The sequence below is a fragment of the Mus caroli genome, unplaced genomic scaffold, assembly GCF_978045245.1.
Source record: "Mus caroli unplaced genomic scaffold, Mus_caroli_1 scaffold_3, whole genome shotgun sequence".
NCBI lineage: Eukaryota > Metazoa > Chordata > Mammalia > Rodentia > Muridae > Mus > Mus caroli.
Genome location: NW_028227258.1, coordinates 134,107,828 through 134,130,350, shown reverse-complemented (window position 1 = coordinate 134,130,350; position 22,523 = coordinate 134,107,828). Strand labels below are relative to the sequence as shown.

The 22,523-nt window shown below is 43.3% G+C and overlaps 1 protein-coding gene across 3 annotated transcripts in view; it reads left to right on the top strand.

Annotated features, from left to right (window-relative positions):
• The window catches only part of Pld1 (phospholipase D1), a 191,949-nt gene that overhangs the window by 138,293 nt on the left and 31,133 nt on the right, over positions 1–22,523 (top strand). For all 3 annotated transcript variants that reach the window (XM_029475235.2, XM_029475236.2, XM_021157475.3), the window contains 5 exons: positions 6,656–6,784; positions 8,035–8,153; positions 9,519–9,632; positions 16,727–16,837; positions 20,551–20,639. In XM_029475235.2, the coding sequence (XP_029331095.1) occupies positions 6,656–6,784; positions 8,035–8,153; positions 9,519–9,632; positions 16,727–16,837; positions 20,551–20,639 (562 nt within the window). The remainder of the gene's footprint in view (positions 1–6,655; positions 6,785–8,034; positions 8,154–9,518; positions 9,633–16,726; positions 16,838–20,550; positions 20,640–22,523) is intronic.

The following is a 22,523-nucleotide window of genomic DNA, read 5'->3' as shown; positions in this document are numbered from 1 at the left end:
CGTCCCATATGCTAGGTTAGACCTGTTCCATGCAAGTGCACAGGTGCAAGCTCTGTACACCTGAGGATCTATTCCCCAGCAGGGAAGAGAGAGACAGCAACACACAGAACAGTCCCCTAGCACAAGGTCTATAATAGTGTCATAGCGTGGACACTCACACACACACACACACACACACACACACACACCCCTCTGTGTGAGGCAGAAGGACTTCCTCTTGCTGACCTAGGGAAATGTTTTGAGGAGGGAGCCTGTCCTTGGATCTGATAGTACCTGGAGAGGTTAGGTGAGAACAGAAAGGTGTTACAGGTGAAGGAAATGAACCCTGCCAAAGCACGTGGGTGGAAAAGACCAACTTCTTACCTGTTACTAGGAAATGACCCTTACAACTAAGGCATGTGACTGGTGTTGAAAGGGTGCACTGAGGCAGAGTCCCAGACAAAGCAAGGAAAATGCAACTTCATTTGTTGGGAAAATGTTGAGGGTTTTTGACTAGAACTAGAATGTTTTACATGGGGATGGTTAAAAAATGTTATCTGATACCTTCTATGGGAAGAATCAGATTCCTGAAGAGTGAATTAATCAGGGCCTAAACCATGGAGGAGAGAATGAGGAAGGTTTTGGCAATCTCTTCCCCGATCTCAGGATGGGGAATCACTACAGTAAGTCACCAGCAAGAGTGCAGATGGCCTAGCACTGCCTTGAATGCCTGGGATACTTGACAGAGATAGTAGCGATAGCATCTCCTTTTCATAGAGCCCTTGACTGGGATGGCAAGGGATTTGCCCAGTGTGGTCCAGTTTCTCAGCATCCTCATGCTTAGCATCCACATGTCTAACTAGGCAGAAATGCAAACACCAACAACATCTTGTCCTTTGGCTCCACTCCAAGGCTACAATTCTGTTCTGCTAGATTAGGAAGTTGGAGTCCAGCTGAGAGGCCTGGATGAATCTGCAGGCACCTGACCAATGAGGCTGGAACTTGAAGTAGTCCAAACATTCTTCAGGAACCCAGTTATTAGCTTATTTTTAATTAAATGTGTTTATTTTCCTGTGCTTATGTGTATATGCATAGACCATGGTGTCTGTGTGGAGGTCAGAGAACATCTTGCAGGAGCTGTTTTCTCTTTCTTCTATGAAAGTCAAAGAGATTGAACTTAGGTCTCTAGGCTTGGTGGTGAGCACGTTTATCTACTGAGCTGTCACGTGGACCCAGACCTAGCGATATTTAAAGGGCATAAACTATATGTAATAAACTGAAGCTCAGTATAACTGGTAGTTTTGTAAATCTAACAATATTGATACACAATTTAAAATGGAAAATATTACATGGGAATATATTATATGGCTTAACAATTTAACACAAGGCTAATTCTTGATTGACTTATGAGTTTAGGAACAACTTGCACTATGTCTGTCTGTACCTGTGTGAGCCTCCAGGTTCTGAGGGCTGGAAGCTTCTGGGAAACCGAGGGAACCAAGGCAGGATACCTGTAGCTGTAAAGAAAAATTAAGAGCAGATCTGGAAAGTGTCTCTTCTGGTGTGCGTGTTTGATGGTTTACAATTGAGGTTCAAAATGAGATGGAAGAATAAGGTTGCAGAAGTGTGAAAGAGGGGGGGTCTTTCCTTTGACAATTGGTGGTGTGCACAAGGAGCAAGCGGGACGGAGGCAGAAAGGTATCTGGCACATTAGGACAAGCCCTGGTTGAGGGCGTGAGACCCACGTGATGCTCTGAGGACACAGTGCTGATGGAAAGAGGCAGGCATTCACTGTCTCCTCCACTCATCGACTGGAGACAAGTTTAAAAGAAAAGGAGGAAGTAAACAGCAAAGATTCCAGACTCTGGGGATGATAAGGAAGTGTGTGTGTGTGGGGGGGTGGGGGGAGACCCAAACGTGGGTCTCCTGAAATAACGGTATGTACTGCTAACCGCTGAGCCATCTCTCCAGCTTCCTTATGTACTTAATTGAATAAATACATGCTGAGCTCCTATGACATGCCAACCACTGCCCTAAGTACTGTGGATGAAATGACTGTAACAGATGAAATGCACTTAGCAAGCTGAGCAATAAGGCTACATACACAGATAGATTGTTGCAACTAATTATTATGGAGACCAGTGGGGTGAGAACGGAGGGATGAATTAACAGTTTTATGTAACCTGATGAAAGAACCCTTGTGGGTTGAGTTTCAACTGGAGATCAAGAGGAAGAGGAGGAGAAGATGAAACTGTCTCAAGCAGAATCAATAGCAAATTCAAAGAGTCTAAGGCAGGGGGAGGATTTGGATATTCTAGAAATGTTCCTGTGAGGATGGGAGTCTTAGAAAAACAAGAAAGATGGTGGCTGGGTGGGAGCTTTGTAGGCTACTATAAGAACTTCAGCTCTGGGGAAGTCAGCAGATAGTATTAAACAGTGTACACATTGAAGCCACATAGAACGGTTTCCCAGAATGTCTTGCCATACAGAGACCAATATGCAGAATACAGGTGAGACCACTGCAGAGTTTAATCAGAGAGACTACACTAAATTTAATCCCTCTTTATGAGGTCAGTGACTATCGTAGGTTTTGTAACATGTCTTTTAATTCAGCAATCACTCAGCTTTTCTCAAGGAATTTTTTATTCTTTTCCAACTTACGTTGTAAGAAGAACTCCAGGTTGATATTGCTTTGCTTGACAAAATGTTAAATACAAACTTTGATTCCTTTTCCGTTTGGGAAGCGTCCACTGCTCTTTACTTTGTATCAGATTTTGCATTGATCAGGGGGATAGACTGTAAGCTAAGACTTCTCAAGGTTCTTGTCTGGGCTGCAGTGCACAGGATGTGTAAGACTCTTCGAGGTCCCTTAAGACGCTTAGCTATGGCAGACATCATGGCATGTATCTGCAATCTTAGCATTTGGGAGGCAGAGACAGAGGACTGTAACAAATTCAAGGTCAGTCTTTCTTACATAGTGAGTTTAAAGCCTGCTAGGGCAAATGGCCCTTGTGTCAAAACAAAACAAGACAACAACAATGACCCTAAAGAACAAAAAAGGTGTATTGTCTGCTAGGTGATAGTGAAAATAGTTTAAAATACTTTACCGCTTAGGACAGTGGTAACACCATTGCTCAGCACTCTTGCTACAAGTGAAACCATCTTACCAGATCCACAGTAAGGCCTCAAACCCTCATCATACACCATTGCAAACCTACAAAGTTTGAAGACTGAATAGTTTCTAAAACACAACTCATTCAGGATGTGGGTTGGAACCGCCCTTAAATATGAATATAGATTGAAAAGTAAGGTGTTGGGGATGTTGCTCAGAGAAATGCTTACCTCACATGCATGAGGCCCTGGGTTCAAGCCCTAACACTACAAAATACTTGGAAGTTAGAGACTAAGAAAAGAGAGAGAAGTGGTTTCAGGATACTGTTTTATCTATCACAGGGCACAGATTTGGCAAATACCAAAAGTATTTATTTTCACTTCTCAGTCCTTAGCATTCAGTGGGACAAACCCACAGACTTCTATGAGAAGCCCTGGTCTTAGATGTGCTTCAGAAACTGGAATGTGCTAGGGTTTAGGAGGTAAAATACTGTCTACTCCCCGTGTATAGACCCTGTGTCATGTGGCATTTCCATCAGGCCTCAGCAACACAGGGAATGTCAGTGAGCTCTTTGTGTAGGTATAGCGTGAGTGGACCAGTGGAGCCAGGAGTGTCAGAACAGCTCAGTTTCTGGTGACACATGCTCTATGAAGACCCCATTGAGTTTATAGAGTGTGGAACTTAGGGGTTATGGTTAAGGATTAATTTATGTGAACTGGGCTGGAAGACTCTATCTAGCCTTAGGGACAGGCTAAAATAGGCTAATCCCCAAAATGCTGGAGAACACCGTGGTGGGGACTGGTTAAAGGTAAACATGCATGAAGAATATACTCAAATGTAAAGGGATCCAATAGATTGTGCCAAAGTATTCAAGACTGAAGTAGATGGAAATTTCCAGAAAGATTATTAGAATGCCATTATGGTTTGGGAAGTGGTGGTGGGAAGATCATGAGGCAGACAGTGGGGCAGAGAAGAGGAGAGAAACACTGGTACTTCGGAGGCTAGAACTGAGTCATCCTAGGAGGGACCATTAATGCTAGAGGATGCTGGTAATTATTCTCTTAGGTGTGACAGCAAGGTCAGGTGAGTTCTGGAAAAAATGGGAAGATAGCCCTGCTGCAAACATTAGCTGCTGACAGACAGGGGTGCAGAAAACTGGCACGAGATATCCAGGCGGGAGAGATGCAATTGTGATGATGTCATTTGGGAGGCAGATATGGTGCTGCAGGGCCAGTTCATAGAGGTCCGTGTATGCCTGGCTGTCTCCATGTGCTCTTCAGAGGTCTGCTTGGAATGACTGAGCCTTGCCGAGTAACAAAAGCATATCTGAATTGTGGGCATCTGAATTCAGTTACTACCAGGGCTGTTTTCTCAGACTAGAAATTTACTCTCATTTTGTTTTCCAAGTGATAGCTGGCCGTCATATTTCAATGCGTGTATATGTTAAAACCTTGGTTTCATTTCTCAAATTGATGAAAATAAATTATATATGTACATATTTGTAATCACCACACACAACTAATATTATATCTCAAACTTAATAATTATGTGTTTGTGTTTCTTATTTTTTTATTAAGTATGTGGGGGTGTTGGGAGGGGTGCACATGTGTGTGCAGGGCACAGGAGACCTGTGGAGATCAGAGAACATTTTGGGAGAGTCGGTTCTTTCTTTTTACCATGTAAGTCTCTTGGATTGACTCATAGCCTCACGTACCTTTATCTACTGATTGAATCATCTCTCTGTGTCTATGTTTTGTAAATTTGGAGTTGACTTATCATTTATTTCATATTCTCACTCTCTCTCTGCCCCTCCTTCCCAACCCCCCTCTCCTAATACCCCCTCCCCAACATATATCATGTTTACTATGAAAAGCCTGCAGGGCCACCACAGGTCACCTGTGCTTTTTCCTTTAGGCATACACAGCAGGAAAGCCAATGGCTGGGTGAAGATAATAGAAGTCTGTTTCTAACATTAGTTGGTTCTGTTGACATTTACAATTTAAAGCATTTGTTTCCAATATTCCAACAACCTTTGGAAAGTTAATTAATTTTGAGATTGAGTATTAGTTGTGTGTGGTAACTGCACAATAATATTTCTTCTGCAAACATCTTTTAATTACTTCCTGCATGCTGGGAACTCCAGCAGGGGTTGAAGAGATACAGCGCCTCTTGATTTTATCGGCTATTGGAGAAGGGATATCCATTCACACTTTTATGCAATTACATGTCCTGGGCCAGAGACCTTAGGTGGGCATTTTCGGACGGGACACTGCTAGTGCCAATGAAGCCACTCCCTGCAAGGATCTGCTCTGTCTTTTGAGGCCAGGCTGATATGGCTCATGAGGAATGACTCAGAGATCAGGCCAAAGGGAGGGAAGAATATTCTATGCAGAATGGGTAATGTGCAAACTGCATAGAGGTAAGGCAGATCGGCCTGTTAGAATGCAATGAAAAAATAAGGCATGGGAAGCCTGGGGCTAAGCAAAGGGAAAGCAAGGAATTAAAAGACAAATGGCTGTCAGCTTGGGAAGCAACTTCTCCTCAGCACGGAACCACCCTAGACAGTAGGTGATTCTAGAGCGGTTTTTAAACAACTTAGCATTTAGGCAGTGATGTGCAGTGGTATAATGTGGTAGCCTCCCCTTAGCTGCTTTAAGTGGTTCTATCGTTCCTTTAACAATCGTTCTTGCCCCCCACCCCGCACACACCTGCGTCGCTAACACCTCTGTGCCAAGCACTGTCTGTGATTTCAGTTCTGCTCTTCCTTCCCTGCCTTGTTGTCTTCATGACTGACACGTCCCTGAAGCTTTCAAACTGTTTAACTTGAGGGATATGTTCTGAAGTCGAGCATTCCATTCGGTATTCTGTGGAATGCTACTGCAAACTGCTGCTTTAGTGCCTCGACTGCAAGCTTTTGCCCACTGTTATATTTTTATGAATGATGTGTGTGATTTTAGGGATATAGAATGCTAAAGACTGCAAGTTCTTAGTCGTCATCTAGGCCAAGCCATTCTCTTCACAGAAGGCGTTATGACCCTAAAAGTTGAAGCTTGGTGTCATGTACCTAGCTAACTGTGGGGCTGGAACATGGGCTGCCTATAGACCTTAGACTCGTGCTTTTGAGATGGGAAGGCCTGGGGCATCCACTGTATTGGTAAGGGAAGAGTGAGCCTGGGTCCTGTTGCCTCTGTTTGGGGTAGTCCATCCTCACCTGGCTGTAGTGTTTTCCTGGAGCCCCACCTGGGGAGTTCTCTCTTTATAATTTACTCTATGGGCCATTTCCCTGACCTGGTAGGCTTTGAGGGGAAGCTGCTCAGCTGCCAAGAATGTTAAATTCCATGGTATGATGATGACTCTGGTTAGGGCCGTCATTGCTACCTACAATGTCTCTTGTGAGGGTTGGCATACAACATCAGCCTACAATCCCTACAACCGACGCAGGCTGTCCTAGTGAGGGTTCAGGAAGAAAAGTGAGTGTGTTTTAAGAGTCTGATAAGGAATCAGAAGGTCCCTCTCTGGACCTACGCAGCTCTCAGTGTCTGAGCCAATGTTGCATGTTCACAGACACTGGCTCCATCCGCAGCGTGCAGACCGGAGTGGGAGAACTCCATGGGGAGACTAGGTTTTGGCATGGGAAGGATTACTGCAACTTTGTCTTCAAGGACTGGGTTCAGCTGGACAAACCTTTTGCTGGTGAGTATAGGGGTGGTGGTGGTGGCTGCAGCTTCTATTCTATTTTTCACTTTGGGGCATCTCAGAAGTGTGCATATGCATGAGCTAAAGGCTGTCTGTTTTGTTTATTTAAATTTTTATTTGCATGTATTTATTATATACAGTAATGCTCCATTATGATATTTTCATACATGTATATAAAGTACTTTGATTATACCCACCCCCATCTATTACCCTCTTTCCCCTTTCCCTTTCTCTTCCAACAAGAAACCTTTCTACTTTGTCTTTTGATGGTCAAGTGAGTTTAATTAGGTTTGCTTACAAGAGCATGGATAAGGAGTTACTCATAGGAACACAGGCGACTTACAAATGTCTATACCACTGAAGAAATAACTTTCCCTCCCTGGCCATTGACTACCTAAAGATTATCAATAAGTGCCTCAGAGTCTTTCCCTCCCTGGTCATTGATTACCTACAGATCTTCAGTAAGGGTCTCGGAGTCTCATTATTGTTTTATTTTTGTCTTTGAAATATTGGTTAAATTTTGGAGATCTGGGGCAGGAGAGATGGCTCAGTGGTTAAAAGCACCGACTGCTCTTCCGAAGGTCCTGAGTTCAAATCGCAGCAACCACATGGTGGCTCACAACCATCCATAATAAGATCTGATGCCCTCTTCTGGTACATCTGACAGCTACAGTGTACTTAGATATAATAATAAATAAATCTTAAAAAAATTTTTTGGAGATCGGATTTTGTCATACCCATATGAGTCTTTTATTGTGTTGATTAAAAAAAAAAAAAAACAACCAAACATTTTTAACCTCTAAATTTCCCAAAGGCATATTTTAGGGTAATAAACCAACATTCTCCATGAGAGGGTAGTCTTTTGATCATTTTCTTTTGTATTCAATCTCTTCATCTTCCTTCACTAGAGACATGTATCTTCGATAATGATTGTGCTCAGATGTCTAAAAGGGGGTCAGTATAGTATAGTATAGTACAGTATAGATAACCTGCTGTTATTTCCATAGACCCAAAAGAACATCCTATTAAGCAGGCAGGCTTGTACCAATTCACATCTTGCCTTGTCTCCAGATTAATATTGAGCAAATTGGAAGCATGTATTAGGGTCAGTAGAGAGGTAGAGGCATCATTGAAGATCTGTTTTCACTTGATCATGAATACCATGATCTCCTAGTTGAAATCAGAGTGTTTCTGTCCCTGTCACCAAACTTAAAGATGGGTCTTTGCTTGGCGTGCTTGCCGGGCAGATTTCATCGACAGGTACTCTACCCCCCGGATGCCTTGGCATGATATTGGCTCTGTGGTCCATGGAAAGGCAGCTCGGGATGTGGCTCGACACTTCATCCAGCGCTGGAACTTCACTAAGGTACTGATGTTTTTATGCCTTGGCCTACACGAAGAAGTGTGGTTTCTCCTGGCCAAGGAGAAGCTCAGAGGGTTGGCAGGAAAGGGCGCTGTGGCCATGTCTCTGACACCATCTATTGTTGAGGCTGTCATTCTTATAGTGCTGGGCTTCAGAATTTCATAGAAAAGGAAAACAGTTTGGGGGTATTATGATAGATAGCTTTGGATGCAGAGGGATAGAATTTAAGCCTTTGAACCTGGTAGACATACATGTTAATTATTTGTAGAGATCAGACCAGTAGACATCTATTATAGGGTATTGGTGTTTGTTTAAATGAGGGGCTCCAACTGTAAAGTCCCTTCCAGTCCTGGGCTGCCTGGCCTTGTGAGGGCACAGGAGTGTGGAACAGGCTCTGAGCAAGACAAGCAGGATGAAGCAGAGTTATCCCCTTTCTCTACATGGAACCCACTTACAAGCCGCCGTTGCTTATAACAGCAAGACCGGAACGTGCAGAAATCCAGTCAAGTCATTGGTGCTGTTAAGGGACCACAGCGTTACCTGAAGTAATGATGTCTGTCTCCTCTGATAATCTGGAAAAGAGAGTTAGTTGAGTTATTTCTGTGAACAACTTAGTCTATCAATTTACTTATCATTCATGTGAAAGTTACAATAAAATTGGTAGAGTTTTTTAAATACAAATTTGGAGGAAGATAAGTGAGTAAGCAAAGCAATATTGCTTTTAATCTACTGTACTGTCAAAAACAAAAACACTGCTAATATTCACAGTCAGCTTTTTTTTTTGTTTTTTTACTCCCATGCTCTGCTCCTGAGTGGATAAATGAACACAACACTCAAAAATAGTTTTAGATATAAAATCTTTTCCCAGAGAAAGTATTTCCGAATCACTCCTAATTGTTCAAGTACAGCAAGAATTAGTTAAGATGCTAATTAATAGTACTAAAGACAATGTTTTTGAGACAGGGTCTTACTGTGTAGGTCAGTCTGGGCCAGATTCAGGGTGACAGATGATCCCCTGAATTCCTGGGTAATATAAATCGAATGAGTCTTTATCCTATTTTACTATGGAGTTGTTTAAAATGAAACCATGCCTAATTACAGTGGCTAGACAGTTACAACATGTCCACAAAATAAGAATTTCATTTTCCCAATTATATGTCTTCATAACTGTGGATTGCACTGAATTCTCCTTTACATTATGAGCACAGTGGTAAAAGAAGGGAATTTGGACACAGAAAACAAGAACAACTTTCAGCTTTTAACTTACAAATGTCTATTAACAGTTTTTCTGGTTCGCGCTTCAAAGTTGGGACTAATGGGCCTCTTTTCTCATTCTGGTCATTCTTGAATTTGCCTTTTCTGTTCCAGATTATGAAGCCAAAATACCGCTCCCTTTCTTATCCCTTCCTGCTACCAAAGTCTCAAGCGACAGCGCACGAGTTGAGGTATCAGGTGCCAGGGGCCGTCCCCGCCAAAGTGCAGGTGAGCAACAAGCTGGGTGACATCACTGTGACTGGGCCAGCTTCCTGCAGCCTTCACTTCAGGTTTACCCCAAAGCATTTTCCCGTAGCCTTAACGGATCTGTGAAAGTTCGGTGTTGCATTTACTCTTAATGGGTTCAGTTCGCTATCTTTCCTGAACCCCTGTGTGTGTCTAACGAATGTATGTCCTCATAAAGGCCACAGTGCGGGGCATAGCTGTTCCCGTGATTCCTTGCGGGATGACGCCAGCCAGGTGTACACAGCGAACCATGGACTGGGGCTGCTTAATCACCAGGAATGAGGCAGAACTTGGAGTCTGGGAAGGGAGTTCTCATTCAATTGAATTTTAGTGCTTAATTAACCAAGTACCTTTTAGAGGCTCTTTAAAAAGAATAGGCAGTTGTTTAATGGAGTCACAACATTTTACAGCCTCCATTTCAACCATCTCAAATCACAAACAAGAAAACCCGTACTCAGTGGGACTCTGAGGGTTGTCCAGGGCCACCCATTACTGCGGGGTGGTTTGAAGCTCTGGCAAATGGCACTCTGTTGCCTCTCTTTATCAGTGGCTTCTTGTATGTCTTGAAGGTATGCAGACCGAATGCAGATGGACCACCTGTGTCATTGCCTCTGTACCACCAAAAGCACTTTTAAAGGCAGATACCCATCATCCTGTCTGCTGTTCATATCATCAGTGTGGCCTGACCTCATTCGAACAGGGATTCTAGTGAATATGCCTTTAAAATGAAGGGTCTGAATCTGTTAACTTTGCACTATGTGCAAGCACAGGTGTGGGCCTGGCAGAAATAACATATTACACCAGAGACAAAATAATACGATAGAATGAACAAGCCAGTCGAGGAGATAGCTCACTTGGTAATGGTGGATAAGGAGGATACAAGTTTGAGCCTTAGAACCCATGTAAAGGATTTAGGCATGGTGGTGCATGCTTATAATCCTTACGCTGGGGAGATGGAGACATAAGGATCCTGGGGACTCACTGGCCAGCCAACCTGGTGAGCTCCAGGGCAATAGAGATCCTTGTAGGTAGATGGCTCTAGAGCAACAATAAATACTCAGGCTTGTTCTGTGGCCTCCACAGGAATCAAACATCTGTGCATGGGTACCCACCCACACAAGGGCAATTCACCTGAACATCCACATGCAGGCAAACACATGAAGAAAGTGAAAAATGACAAACCACTTGAGAAAAGTGCCTGTGGTAGATTATGTAGTCATTCCAGTTTAAAAAGACACAGATACTTTACTTGGAGGCACAGCAAGCTATGCATTTGCATATACGTTGATGAATAGTTTTGAGCCTATTTCACTTGTTATACATGGATAAGGAGAATTTACTCATTCTGGGAGATGGAATTAGGATATTGGCATTAAGGAAAGAAAGCCCCAAGATTTAAGATTTGGACTTGCATTAGAATTGGTGCGGCCGTCATCTTAGCAAATCTAGCTTCTGTTGAGTATTGGTCAGACATGTACTCTTGATGGGCTGGTGAGATGGGGTGGGGTGGGGAGGGCGTGCTGCCAAGTCTGATGACTTTGAATTTGATATACTGCACTCACATGGTAGAAAAAGGGCCCTGCAGGTTGTCCTCTGTCCTTCACACTTCCCTGTGGCAAGTGTGTGCCCACACATATACACAGAGAAGTAAATATATGTTGAGGTATATATTAATCTGCTCTACACTTCCCAGTGGGTGGATGTGTCTCCTCTACACCTGCCCAAATGCTCTGGATTCCCGAAAGAAAGACACACACACACACACACACACACACACACACACACACACACACACACAGAGCTTTATATTTTAAATACCTTAAACAGCTCAGTGGTTGGGCCACTCTCTAACCCCACATGGCTAACACACATTCCTCTCTTATAGTCCTGAGTTCATACAGATTAAATCTATTTTATCTTTGCTGCCCTTGGACCCTGCTGGGCAGCCCTCCTGGGGCCACCTTGCCCCTGTACCTACATGCTGACTGTCTTACCTTCCTGGACTTTGCCAGCACGGTCTGTCTCCTACTCCCTCATCATGGTGGAATACCCTCTTCCTCCTCCTTGGTCCCTTCCCAAGAATCCTAAAGGTCCCATCTCCCTGTCTGTCCATTGGCCACCAGTAACTTTGTTGACCAGTCAACCAACTGGGGACAGTTCCTTTAGTCCTAGGTCTAGGACACTGCAAACAGGTTTTTGGGTAACATAATTAGCATGAGAACACAAGCCGCTACAAACATATATGAAAATTTAAAAATCTATATACTGCTGAGGTATTTTAGTCTATAGCAAGGCTCATTCAAATCATTCATTCACTGACTAAACAACTGTTTAAGGACCATATATTTATATAAGCATATGTTTAAACACCATCTGTTTACACTGTAAGTCAACATTTGCATCCTGAGAAAGGAGGACAAAATACAAACAAATGAACAACAAACAAACAAACAGCTTTTGCTGTCTCTGGAGACATAGTTTGCTGGGAGGAGAAAGCAGTGAGTTTGGAAAATTCTCTTGGCAACTCACTGGGATGCACTAAAAGTTTGCTAACAAGAAGGGGCAGAGCTGGGTCTCTTCCCTGAGGAATGAGGCCACCTGCTGCATACCACAGCCCTTAGAGCAGGTAATGTAGCTGGTGTGAGGCTAGCAGACGGTTCTGAAGGCCCTGGAAGCCCAGAAACCTTGAACTTGCCCATCACCTCTGCGCATATGCCTTTTACCAAGATTAACCCACAGCAGTGTGTCCTAAAAGGGCTTTTCCCTGTGGAATGCTGGTAAGGAGTTCAAATGGACTAGAGGTGCCTTTCTTATGCTAACGTGCTCTGGAGCCACTGAAGGACCTGCCTGCCTTGGGGGCATCTCCAAAGTGTATCCCACAGAAGATTTCTCACTTTATTCTCATCTGTTTCTGTCTGAATAGATGCTTTGGAGCTTGAGGCTCACACAGATAAATGAAGAGCTCTCTAGTGAAAGCCAGGACAACGAAGGTCTCCAAAAGTACTAATACCACTTTGGGGTTGAGCTAGGAATGAAATGAAGAGACATATACAATATCAAGGAAGACATAGGCTCACTGGAAATGAGGGGCAGGCAACTAAAATGAAAGATCATTAGTTAAATATCATTGATGTCCTCTCTACAAAGGAGTGTGAGTGTGCCATGCTTGGTAGGCCAGTCTGTGAGCTGAGGTCACCCCCGAGGAATGCTCCACAGCTCCTTGGTGTGTCTGTTCTGTGTGACACAAAATGTATCTGAGAGCGGCCGTGATAAAGGGGTGAAAAAGTTTGTTAAGCAGCACTTTCTGAGCGCAGGGCAATTGTCAGCCAAGTAGGGCCAGCTCATCAGACAGGAAAACACAGGGTGGTGAAGCATCAGCCACAGTGTTGAAGGCTCAGCAGATCATCCCAGCTACCCTGGGACCTCTTTCCTTCCCGGAAACCCTTAAGATGCATGTGAACCAGATCTTAGCTCCCTTCAGATCCTAAAGAGAATCTTTCACTCAGCGTCCTTAATAAATGAAGGGTGTAGTATTATATTAATCATCTTTTTTTCAACTCTACCTGATGTAGCTCAGAGCCCTCATAAAGCTCAAAGGCCTACAAACCCTGACTTTTAAAGTAGTTATACTGATTACTAAATAGCAGCCATTGCTAGAATTCGTGACGTGATAATTAAGCTCATTTTGGTGGATCTCAGAGAGCAAATAAAAATATGAAAATGAGTCAACATTATAGGTACAGCTGGGTGCATGGGTAGCTGTCAGAGAGTAGCTACTGGAGTCACAAGGACACCAAAGCAGAAAATGCATTATTCACGAACTCTTTAACTCCAGGATAATAGTTTCTTTTAACCTTCTAATCCTCAAACCTAGTATTTTTATAGTTAATTTTTCATCCTCTCAGTCCCTGGAGTGAGGATTACTTCCTGGCTATCTGAAGTTAATCCCATGAGGAGAGAGAATGAACTATCTCGTGTAAAGAGCCTATATTCAGTGTCAGCTCTGGACCCTGCCTTTGGGTTAGGACAACTCACTGCTCATCCTTTCTCAACACTTGTGCCCAGATCTAGGGCTATGCCCAGTGTGTCTGAAGCTCTGGGTTTGCTTCTCAGCATCCCATAAACCCAACGTGTCAGGACAAGCTGTAATCTCCGAAGTCAGGTGTGGGAGACAGGAAGATAGGAAATGTAAGGTTATCCTTGGCTACATAGGAAGCTAAAGGCTAGCCTGGGATATACAAGACCCTTTCTCAAAAAGTCATATATTTCATTTTGTAATTTTTGTGTTATTTTTCTTTTAGCGCTCTTTGCCTAACTAAAAAAGCCCAAGGCCTTGAGAAATCTGGAGTTGTTCAGGTTTTCAGCTTCCATAACTGTAGTACTGGAGAATAGACAGTCTAGATAAGCAGACACTTCAGAAATCTCCCTTTGCTTCATTTCTGTCCTTCCGTTCCCACCCGTGTTACTCCACCCTTCACCTCTTGTTTATTTTCGATAAACATTCATCTCTAAATCTTTTCCCAGAACCGTGGCTGTTTATTGCTTAAAGGCTGAAAGCAGGGATCTAGGCCAGTTCTGATTTTTCCATTTGCTTGTCTCATTCCTCGAAACACTAGGGATTGAACCGAGGTCCTTGGACATGGGAGACAATAGCTCTATCACCTCTCATTTTCCAGGGGACCCAAAGGGGGACAAAGCAGCAGCTGCCTGGCCGTTGTATTCACTAGTTTGTCTTCAAAGAATTCAGTGTTATGTTTTCAGAACTCCCACCCTCTCCTCTGCCATAGAAAGCCAAGATGACTTTGAGTTTCTGACCCTCCATCCCCTACCTCCAGAGTGCTGAGATTTCAGGGGTGTGCTGTTACTACCAGTTTATGTGGTTCTGGGGACAGAGCCCAGGGCTCTGCACAGCAGGCAATCATTACTGACTGAGTTATGGTATCAGCACTCTTAAGTGAGGTTTTAGAGCACAGTGTATTTAATAACATAGCAGAGAGGCCTCTTCTTACTTGTAAATAAGCATTATGATATCAACTACGAAGAGGTCGGTTCTCCGGTCAAGCCCTGCTGCATACTAGCTGTCAACCTTGAGGAAACTGCTTCACCTCTCTGCACACATTTTCTCCTTTTATAAATCAGAGCTAATAATACTGTCTACCCACTCCACGGAGCCAGTAATGGACAGCGATGGGTAGAGACGCTAATTCATGCAAAGCACTAAAAAGGCCAGGAGGCTCTGTATAGTTCCATGGACACAGTGCTGACCTAGCACTCATTGAGGTCTGGGTTTTATCCAGACAACCACATAATCCCTAAAGAAAACCGACTTCCTCTCTCCCAGGAGAGATATCTGCCAATATCACCTCAGCTTTGTGAGTGGTAATACCCTACCACCACCACCACCATGTAGGACGTTGTTTGGCCTTGGTCTTGTGCATGTTATCACAGACAGTGTGAATTCATATCTGCAGCTGCTCTTTGGTGTGAGAAAGACACAGATGTTCTGTTTAGGACCTAGCACTCAACAGTCCAGCATATGGCTCTCACTCACAAATAGACTAGCAGCACTAAGTGGACATAGTAGGTCTCAAACAAAAATAAAAACACCCACATGAAACTAGAAGGGAAGTGAGGATAGGGGAGGGACTGGAGGGAGGGAATGAGGGGTGGACTTGATCAAATCATATTATCTGCATATAGGAAATTCTCCACCAATTAAGCAAACAGCCTGGTGGTTCACTGCAATAATCCTAGCACTGGGGAAGTAGAAGCAGAAGGAACAGAAGTTCAGAGTCAGCCTTTTCCACATAATGAGTTCAAATCCAGTTGTGGCAACTGGAAAAGGCTCCTCTGTGTTCCACCAGTGTCTGCACTTTGATAATTCCTCTAGTGCGGTGAGTGCATGCTGTGACCCTTTGATACAGTTCAAGTTGTGGTGACCCCCCCCCACCACCATAAGATCATTTTCATTATTATGTTATAACTGTAATTTTGCTACTGTTATGAATCTTAATGTAAATATATGATACATAGGATATCTAGTATGGGATCCCTGTAAGAGAGTTGATTGCCCGATTCTTCTGTGAGGATATGCAGTTGTTTATGAAGAACCAAGGTATATGCACTAAGGGCTTACTATATGTAAATGTCATAGTTGAAAATACTGGAAGGAAGGGCAAACGAAGGTCATTCAGTGTTGAGAAAGCTTCGAGATGTCTCCACTGTCCCTGTCCCAACCCTGCTGTACACAGCCACAGTCTGCTCTGCATCATCTCTGATTTGATCTGCCATGGCTCAAATGCACCCTCTAATGCTGGCATCATTAGTAAACAGTTACATTACATACTGTTTATTAGGCTTGAGGCTTGTTGATACACATTTCACAGTCATTAGTCTCTGCCCTGTATCAAGGGCATTGACCTGAATGCATATACAGTTGAAGGACTTCATAGAAAAAGAGGACAATGTCATGTTAATTGCAGTGGCCTAAATAAGTCTTCGAAATATCCACTGTAGGAACCACAAGGTAAGTCTTCACATTTTGAATGAAAGCAAGGCTGGATGGAGGACTGATGTTTTTGTTTGCTCTTCTGTTACTATGATAAATTACGCGGCTTACAAAAAAAGTGGGGGAAGGGGGAATCTGTTTATTATCCAGGGAAGCCTAAACAAGAACTGAAGCAGGAACCATGGAAAAACATTGCTTGCTTACTTCCTGGCTCACATTCATGCCTTTTTAATACAGCTCAGGCCCACTGGCCTAGGTATGAGACCTAGGTATGAGACTGCTTACATTAAGGCGGGCCCTTGTACATCAATTAGAAATCATGAAAATGCTCAACAGGGCAATCTGATGGAGGTAGTTTTCAATTGAAGTTCATTCTTCCCAGATGTGAACAGCTGACAAGGTTAGCCATCACTAGGGTGCTTTCTGGATGTGCTCTAACTCTTCCTTGGACCACATGGGACTCAAACCTCTACAGTCCTTGGTTTAGAAGGAGTGACTTCATTGCATCAGTACAGATAGTATCATCTCTGTGTCTGATGTACGCTTCTTGCTGATCGCTGTCTTGTAGTTGCTCCGATCTGCTGCTGATTGGTCTGCTGGTATAAAGCACCATGAGGAATCTATCCACGCTGCCTACATCCATGTAATAGAGAACAGCAAGCACTACATTTATATTGAAGTAAGTATGTCAGTGGATCAATTACAGAGGAACCTGCCTTCTCACGTGCCGTAGTTCCTACTGTTATGATAAATACCATAACCCAAAGTAATTTGGAGCAAGGGAAGACTTTATTTGGCTTACATTTCCATGTCACAGTTTCTCATTGAGGGAATTCAGGAAATGAAGTCGAGCCCATGGAGAAACGCTGCTTACTGGCTTACTTCCCATGGCTGGCTCAGCGTGCGTTCTTACACCACTCAGGACTATCCACCTAGGGATGCAATGTGGCAATGCTCCTAATGGGCGGGGCCCTCCCATATCAATCATGAATCAAGAAAATGTTCCAAGGATTGATTTGCTAGCTGATGGGTAATCTAATGGAGGCAGTTCTCAATCTGGGCTCCTCTTTCCAGATAACTTTAGTTTGTGTCACGTTGTCAAAACACTAGTCAGAATACCAAGTATTATATAAGACTGTAGGGGCCCCAGTTCAGGATTCTGTACTAATAAGCATGAATTGAGTTATGATGGGTTCCAGAGAAGTACTAATTGAGGTGATCTCCCAGCATGACTGAATTCACTTTGTATGACCTAACTCAAGACTCTAATGGAGCCTTACAAACCCTTGCACTAACATATGCCAGCTTAAGTATACCCTATACTCTTCAGTATAGCCCTAGCTTGTATGTGAGAGTCTTCATTGGCTATGGTTAGGGTGTCTATGATGAGGCATGTGCTGTTTCAGGAGAGTGCACCTTTGCACACAAAGATAATCACGCAGTAGACCAGGCACCCCTGCTGTGGGATCTTGGAGTGGGGGAAGGCAGGGGAATGACATGGGAATGGGAAACGGGAGGATGTTAGAGCTGAGGGATGCTACTCATGGTCAAGTGTTTTCAGACTCCAGACTGTTCAGAGTCCATGAGAAAATCTGAGAACATCAAGTTTAGTGTGGGAACTTTAACTGAACTTCAAAGTAGATACGGAAATAGTAAAAAGCCCTTGGAACATGGAAAAATTCCCAATAATGGGAGACACGTAAACCAAACCCAAAGCTCCCTCCTTTAGCCTGGTTTTCTTTTTCACACTGAATAAAAATAGAGTGTTTAGCCAAAAGTTAATTGTTGGAAAAACATCTGAGCCCCGTTTTCCCTCCCCTGGAGCCCTGCTCTTCTTCCCTTCCTGAGAGTGGCAGTTGATTAAGGCCCATCAGCAAACAATCGTGCTTTACTTATTTCTCAGACCTGGAGAAAGACAAAGCTCATTAAAAACATTGCAGGCTGCTGTGCAGCCTCTCACATGGGATGCCGTGACAGATAAAAGGCATGAGTGGGAACATCAGTTCAGTCTGCTCTGGAGTTTAGTAAGACATTTGTTATCAACTGCAGGGATGAAACTGTGGTTGCAAAAAAGCACCAACACCAGTACATTAGTTATGCTTCTTGCTGCTGTGGTAAAATAACTGGCAAAAGCAATTAATGTAGAAAGGGTTTACTTTGGCTTACAGTTCTGAAGGGTACAGTCCATCATAGCCGGGGCACCAAGGCAGCAGGAGCGGCACACAGCTGGGAAGCAGGGTGATGGATACAGGTGCTCAACTCTCCTTCTGTTTCATCAGTCTGGGACCCCAGTGTACAAAATGATGCTGTACACATTTAGGGTAGGTCCTCCCACTTCAGTTAACCTAGTCTAGATGCACACTCACAAACAAGCCCATGGATTTGTTTCCTTGGTGATTCTAAATTCCATCAAGTTCACCATCATGCCTATTACAAGCTGCTTTTCTTTCTCAGGCTAGCATAGGATTGAGTAAGGTCAGCAATGCTGTGTAGGCGTACATGGCTGTTGACCGTTTTCTGGATGATATTCATCAGGGTAAACAGTCATCATTTACCTTAATCAGGAGGAAAAGAAGGAAGGAAGGAGGAGAGGAAGGAAGGGAAGGGAAGGGGAGGGAAGGGAAGGGAAGGGAGGGAAGGGGAGGGAGTGAAGAAGGGCTTGTGGCAGTTTGTCAGACTGTTCTTACAGATGCTGATGCATGCTACCCTGCCAATGCATGCTACCCTGCCAATGCATGCTAACCTGCCAGTGCATGCTAACCTGCCAGTGCATGCTAACCTGCCAATGCATGCTAACCTACCAATGCATGCTAGCCTTCTTTGTAGCATTTGTTTGCATCATATTCTCAAATGAGGCTCTGCACTTGCCTTCTTCCATTTTGTCTTCTGGAGGCATTGTGCCTCTCTGTGCCCTGCTACATAAAAGCGTGTGCACTCATACACAGGGTACGGCTGTCAAAGGATGCAAATTAACTTCAAGTTATTACTTGAGATGATTAGAAAATATTATTTCTTGAAGAAGGATTTTGTTAGATATTACAGTTGTATTGCAACAATCTGGATTCTATTCCAATTGGCAGTATGCATAATATTTATTTGTTGTTTTCAACATTCCTTTATGCAGCAATAAGACCTTTTGTATCATTAGGATAATAGTGTGGCCATTTTCTAACAATAGTGTTGAAGAATGTCTTATAGATCTATGAATTACAGAAGTACTTAAAATGAAAACTTTTTTTCTTTCTACCAAATTGGTTTACTTATATATATATATATTCAAAAGAGATTTGAGAGCTGGGGACATGACTCCCTGGGAGAAGTCCTCCCCATATAAGCTTGAAGGACGAGAGTTCAGATCTAGCAGCCACAATATGCTAGATGAACACAGAAGCCTGCTATCACTTGGAAAGTGGAAACAGGAAATCCCTATAGACACTGGCTAGCTGGACTCGTCACGTGGGCAGTTCTGGACTCAGCTGGGAGCCCTTGCCTTAGTTAATAAGATGGAGAGAGATGAAGGGAGACTCCTGAGCTCAGCCTGGAACCTCCCCAAGCACGCATGGGCACCCTCGCCAGCCCGAATGCATGTACCCATACCATGTATGCTTGTGCATAGACCACACATAGACATATATCCCACAGGGAAAAAAGTCTTTGGAAGAGATTTGAAACTGCTTAAAATAATAGTTCAGAGACAGGAGACAAGGTGAAAGTAAGTGCTAGGAAACATTGCAGAGAACCTGGACAAAATGAACAGGACCCTGGCCAGGCCCCATAGTAAAAAATAACAGGGGCTGGAGAGATGGCTCAGTGGTTAAGAGCATTGACTGCTCTTCCGCAGGTCCCGAGTTCAAATCCCAGCAATCACATGGTGGCTCACAACCATTCGTAATGAGATCTGATGCCCTCTTCTGGGGTGTCTGAAGATAGCTATAGTGTACTTACATATAATAATAAATAAATCTTTTTTTAAAAAAAGAAAGAAAAAGAAAAGGAAAAATAACAGCCCAAAACAGGACGCTTGCCAGTGCAGACCTTCTAATCATACGCGTGTTCACAGTGTAAGTCAGAAGGAAACCTAATTGGGAAATGTCCTCAGCCTTCTAAGAATGTAGTTTCAACATCTGCGTTAGGAAAGTCACATAGCCCTCCACTTGAGAACGATGTGAGAAGCACTGGATGATGTAATAATGCACATGAGACCTGGGGCCCGATGGCACTTCCCATATTCTGAGCCATTTTGTTTCTTTGAAAGGTTCAGTGGCCTGGACATCCCCATGTGAGCCATTTTTAAATACTCACTATAGTGTTTGTCCCCCCTGTCCCCATATGCTGTAGGGTATCTATCAGAGAAACCAAGACCTTACACAAGTGTCCTACTTTTTTTCACAGAACCAATTTTTCATAAGCTGTGCTGATGATAAAGTTGTGTTCAACAAGGTGGGAGATGCTATCGCCCAGAGAATCCTGAAAGCCCACAGGTAAGGTTGGCCTTTGAACAGAGTTTGAGCTAAACGACTGTAGCTGCTCTGGCTTCCCTGTAGATGTGGTTCCCGAAAGCTTGTGTGGAAAGTGGCCTCGTCCTGGGTGTCTTGTGACAGTCTGAGAAATGTCCAGTCTATCTTGGTGGGAATGTGGAGTTTCTAGGATAGTCAGCTCCCTGGCCTGCCCTTTCCCCACACACGAGGTTCGTGTCTGATTTATTTAATGGCAGATAGTGAACTATGCCTGAACAAACAAAGCAAAGCAGACAGAAAAATTTGCCATAGTTATATTTAAATGCTTGTTTCCCTGTGCCATATCTCTTTGGCTCATGGAATTATGACAGTTTTATTTTGGTCATAACCATAGAGTATGCAACCCACCCAAAAAAACCAACAGTTCAACAGCTTAGTGTATGTACTTACAGAGTAACTATCACTTGACTTGTTTTGTTATGTTTATTTTAATAATAACAATATTATTTTGTGTGTTTGTGTTTCTGTGTGTGTGTAGAGGCACACACATGCCTACCAAGCTATCTTGCTGTTCTAATGTTTTGAGGTTTTGTTTTGGTTTGGTTTGGTTTTGGTTTTGTCTTTTAGTCTTATCTCTAAATATTTGTGTCTCTTAATCACTTCGAGCTATTTCTGCATTTGTGTGAGTTAGCAGTCCACCTTCCTGGTGTGGTTGTAACTATAGATTTTCCCCAGCACCATAGATTGACGAGGACTCACTTCTCTGTGGCCATACCACTGTGAATGCATCCAGTGTGGTGTGAAGAGACTTTCCTTCCCTAGCTGAATTGTTTTGGCCTCTGGGAGTAATTTTTTTTTTGTTGTTTTTTTTTTTTTTGTTTTTTTTGTTTTTGTGGCTAATTTGAGCTCTATGTAAATGTCACAAAGCGAACAGAGTCACACCTCACCATTAAAGACTTTGAATCCATGCAGTGAAAAATATCATGTTTATATACATTTGGAGATGAAACCATTTTTCCTTTTTTCATATCATATGTGGGGATTTTATACTGAATGACATCTTAATGGTAGCTATCAATATCCTATCTCTTCTTCATAACTCCTTGTGAAAGGGTCTTACAGCTGCAGATAATCAATAGATCGCATGCTATTACTTCCTGTCCTTGTTGCTGTGACAGAATCCCTGACAGAAGCACCAGAGGAGGAGAGGTTGCTGTATCTCAGAGCTTGATGGTACCATCCATCACAGTGGGGAGAGCACAGCAGGGTGGGAGCTGGCTGGTTGGCTGAGTTACATCTGTAGTCAGGAGGCCTGCCTGAATGCTAATGTTCAGCTCCTTTGCTTCCCTTGTTCTAACTCAGCCCAGGGCCCCAGGGCCATGGGATGGTGCTGCCTTCATTTAGAGCAGTATCTTCATGTTAATTGAGCTAATCTTGTAACTCTCCCCCCTGAGACCCCAGCAATCAGACTCTTAGGAGATTCTAGACCTTATCAAATTTCAGTCGCTATTAACCCTCACACTTGTCCAGGCTACTTGTCAGCAATAGGCAACAAATGGTTTTGAGCTCTCGTCTCTGGAATTCTGATGAACTAACCATTTCCTGATAGCATGTAAATACAATCCACAGATGCTTGGGGAGACAGACATGCTTTAGAATGTTGTTAGTATGTCAGACAGAGTAGGAAGGCAAAGGACTTCCTCAGTCAAAAAAGGTATGTCCAAGAGAAAGATTGAACTTAAAAAAAATTCAAGACTGATGTTTAAATAAAATGATTATAAGCCAGGCATTGTGGTAAACGCTCTTAATCCCACCATGTAAGCAGAGTTCATGGCCAGCCTGGTCTACATAGTGAGTTCTAGGATAGCAAGGGCTATGCAAAGAGACCTGTCTCAACCCCCCCCCCAA